This window comes from Drosophila novamexicana, unplaced genomic scaffold (genome assembly GCF_003285875.2).
Source record: "Drosophila novamexicana strain 15010-1031.04,08,12 unplaced genomic scaffold, DnovRS2.1 tig00000960-arrow-arrow-pilon, whole genome shotgun sequence".
Lineage (NCBI taxonomy): Eukaryota > Metazoa > Arthropoda > Insecta > Diptera > Drosophilidae > Drosophila > Drosophila novamexicana.
Window position 1 is genome coordinate 384,985 of NW_020824833.1, and position 3,627 is coordinate 388,611.

The 3,627-nt window shown below is 42.0% G+C and overlaps 1 protein-coding gene across 1 annotated transcript; it reads right to left on the reverse strand.

Annotated features, from left to right (window-relative positions):
• Window positions 1-200: 200 nt before the first annotated feature.
• LOC115765419 lies at window positions 201-3,270 on the reverse strand. Its single transcript, XM_030708964.1, has 7 exons — window positions 2,548-3,270; window positions 2,360-2,461; window positions 1,114-1,260; window positions 992-1,060; window positions 773-916; window positions 646-705; window positions 201-512 (listed from the first exon to the last, which is right to left on the reverse strand). Exons 1-7 carry the CDS (start codon window positions 3,268-3,270, stop codon window positions 201-203), a joined length of 1,557 nt encoding a protein of 518 aa, XP_030564824.1.
• Between the last annotated feature and the right edge of the window lie 357 nt (window positions 3,271-3,627).

The following is a 3,627-nucleotide window of genomic DNA, read 5'->3' on the forward strand; positions in this document are numbered from 1 at the left end:
ATGGAATTGTTTGCCTATTACCTTTTGTTAGGCTGGATCGCCGGCTTGCAATCTTATCAAAAATGTTACGAAAACTTGCATAAATACCCTCCGAACTAGCTGTTTATTTCTTATAAACTAATAAAAAAAAAGACATTTAAAGTGCGTAAAAGGAAGATACAATCACTTGTAGTGTCACTACATTTCCGTCCAGGATCTGCTTACGTCTTCGTGTGATGGCTGCTGCTTGAAAATACTCCAGTGGAAGCATGTGAAGCACCACCGGAGGCACCCAGCGATGCATTCAGCAACAGCCCTAGTACGCTGCTTACTAAATGCGAAGCGATTTGCTGAACAAATCCCTCGGAGTTAAATCCAGCGCTTAGAGATTCCTTTTTCTTTTGGCGCGGCAACTCGCCGCTTCCATGACGCTCCTCTGGCGCTTCCGCGGGTCGGAACTTCGATTCAAGAAAACTACTCAGAAAGTTTTTGGTAAAAGTAAATGGTTGTGGGGGGCCTTCATCCTCCGGATCCTGTAAAGATAACCGAAACGCAGTTGTAGCTAATGCTAGTCAGTAAATTGGCATTTGCACAAAGGTTAGTAGAACATTCATAAAACATAAAAAAATCGGCCAAAAAGAATTAATAATTAAAAAGCATAAGTACTGCGCTCAATGAGGCTAACACGGTTCCAACAAAATTGCCCAAAAACTGTCCATTGTTAATCTGAAAAAACAAAAAATAAGACACACTGAGTACTGCGCAGTCGATGGACTGGATGTCTCAGACCTACCGCTCCGCCACCGCCGGACAGTCCATCAAGAGCTGTACCTACATATTGACCCAACACAACACCAAAGTTCTTATTGCCCGAGAGCAGGCCTGACAAGAGCGATGTAGCTGTACTAATCAACGCCTCAATATCTAGGCCACCCGGCTGTCCAATGTAGAAAAAATTTCATAAAAATATGTATGTGCTTCGCTTTCATCACTATAGTTGCTCAAAGCTTACGCCAAACAACGTCGAAATAACGCCTGTGAGTGCGCCGATCAATGCGCCAACATCCGAGCCGCCCTCGCCCTGCAGTTGACAATAGTTAGTAATATTCGGCTATCTTTTTTTTTTTTACTCACACCACTTAAGCTTCCGATGATGCCAACCAGGCCCCCGCCGCCGCCGCCGGCATTAGTTCCGCCATCATCGCCTCCGAGCTCCGAAGAACTGTCATCTTCCTGATTCGCATTGCTTGTCGCTATGGGCTTTACTGTAATAGTTTGCGACTTCCGAGGCGCATTAATAAGGGATTATTCAATTCTTTAACACGAGTGGAAATTAAATAAGACAGGTAAATGGATTCCTACTATCCCATAAGCCTACCATTGTCAACCGCTAAAATATTCGAAGGAATATTTCTGAGCGCACTGATGGCCGTGGATCAGTTCGAGCGCGTTTAATACATCCACTTAGCTTCAGAAGTAAGCACGACAGTCTATCAGACGAATTCTACAAGCTTTTGAAAACAAAGTATACTGCCTTTCTAGAAGTCGAACAGGCACCGGACAGACTTGCAATTAGAATCTTTGAATCAAGAGCAGCGAGAACAATATCTAGCCACCCTTGGTATGCGAGAAGCTAGTTATACAAAATATCTTAAATAAAATGGGATAAAATATTCGGTACTCCAGTCGGTACAAGAATCGACTACTTTTACATTCAAATGCGTTTATAGCAGCGGCGCATCAGACTAAGAAGGATTCCCCAGCTGACTTGGCTACTTGATTATAAATTATATTATAATACATTTGTGTGCTTTCATATGTAACTCTAAGTGTTTTAGTGCCTAAAGCAGAATAGAATAAATTGAAGGCCATTAAAAAAAAACTTATGACGCTATGCTCGACTATAAGCTACACAGTTTCTAGATTTGAGATACTCAATCATATATTGCACTCAAGTGCGTTTGCATGTTTACAATACACATATACTGTAAGGGCAAGGCTTTAGAAGACGGATGTAAGAACAACTTTATGCTACTAAAAAATGTTGCATATGCGTAATACTCGTCAATATCACAGTGCAATATCAGCTTTTAATATGCTACCGTAAAATTTTTTAAGATACATCAGTTTTCGTGCTAAGCTCTCAGTCTTCATTCTAAATTTGGTACGTCTAGCTTTAAAATTGTTGAGATTTGGGGTTTCGTGATTATATTGTAGTATATAGTATATAATCTAAGTGCTTTATCTGATCTGGTTAAGCACAGGTCCGTTCATGCGGGCATTGCATGAAACAAAAATATTTTTTTCATTTTGCGAACAAATATAAAAACTTAAGCAGTTAGTCACAAAATAACAAAATTATTTACATTTAAAAACTCACAACATTATCCAGGTTATCGAATTCGTTTTTTGGATGAGTTTGGTTACTACTTTCACCGCTTTTCTCAGATTGATCAACCACCAAATTTTCCCGAAAATCATCCTGCGTTTCAATAGATTGGGATTGGATTAGGTTAACTTCAACATAGTCTACACAATTCTCATCAATTGCTGAAACTGTTTACTAACCTCTGGCAGATCAGACTTGATCACAGGTGTTTTCTCAGACTCCTGTTTCGGGGTTTCTGGAGTCTGTTTTTCATTGGCTGCCCTCTTGTGCAAAATCTTATGACTAGCCTTGGCAAGTGGCCCATCGACTGAGGCTTGCCTTACAAGATGGTCCAGGGTTCTCTCGATTTTGGCATCCAAATGAGTCTTCGTCTGCGAAAACTGCTGTAGTATGTGGCACCGCAGCTGTCCTAATCGCGTACCCACTTCTGGCTGCGCTTCAGACTGCTGCCCAAGAAAATGCTGCTGCTCCTTAAATACATTGTAAACTTCTTGCCGAAACTCTTGCTCATTCTTATCGTTGCACAACACATCCATGGCGCTGCTGAGAATATTGAGAGCATACTGATCGCGCTCCATTTGCTGCTCGATCGCATCAATTTTGGGGAGTACTTTATCGCTTTGCCACTTGTCAGTCTGTATCAGCTCCTTGACTGCTTGCACCAGATGCTGCTCCATTCGCTCATTTGTCTGTCGAGCGCCATTTAGCAGTCCCAAGCCAATCAAAGCACGCAGTTCCTGAGGAGGAAGGCTACGCTCTAGCCTTCTATAGGCAGTAATAGCACGCAGGTACTGAGATTGCAGCTTCACTTCACTGGGCCGAGCACTAGTGCTGCTGCAAGCGCAGGCGCAGATCATCAAAGCTAACAGCAACCGCTCCTGAGGCTGCCTTATGTTGTGCATGGTTTGGTCGCTGTACTAAAACAGCGCCCAGAAGAGCAGCTCACTTTATACAGAAATCAATTGTGGCGTCCAATATAATCACATATCATTCATATCGTTCCGATTCAATTCAATCAATTCATTGTCGTTACAACTCCAGTAAGTTTGTTTTCCGCTTAGTCGAGTGTGGGCGTATCACTGCCGCAGCCCATACTCCACCTGCCCTCGCTTCAATACACAATTCGTTACATTGTCGTTACAATCGTTTATAGCCTTTGCTTGATAAATATAAATATTACTTATACATTGAGTTGATCAGTGGCCCATGTCTTTATTTGATTGCTTAACTAGCCCATGATATGCTAATTTCCTCAAACA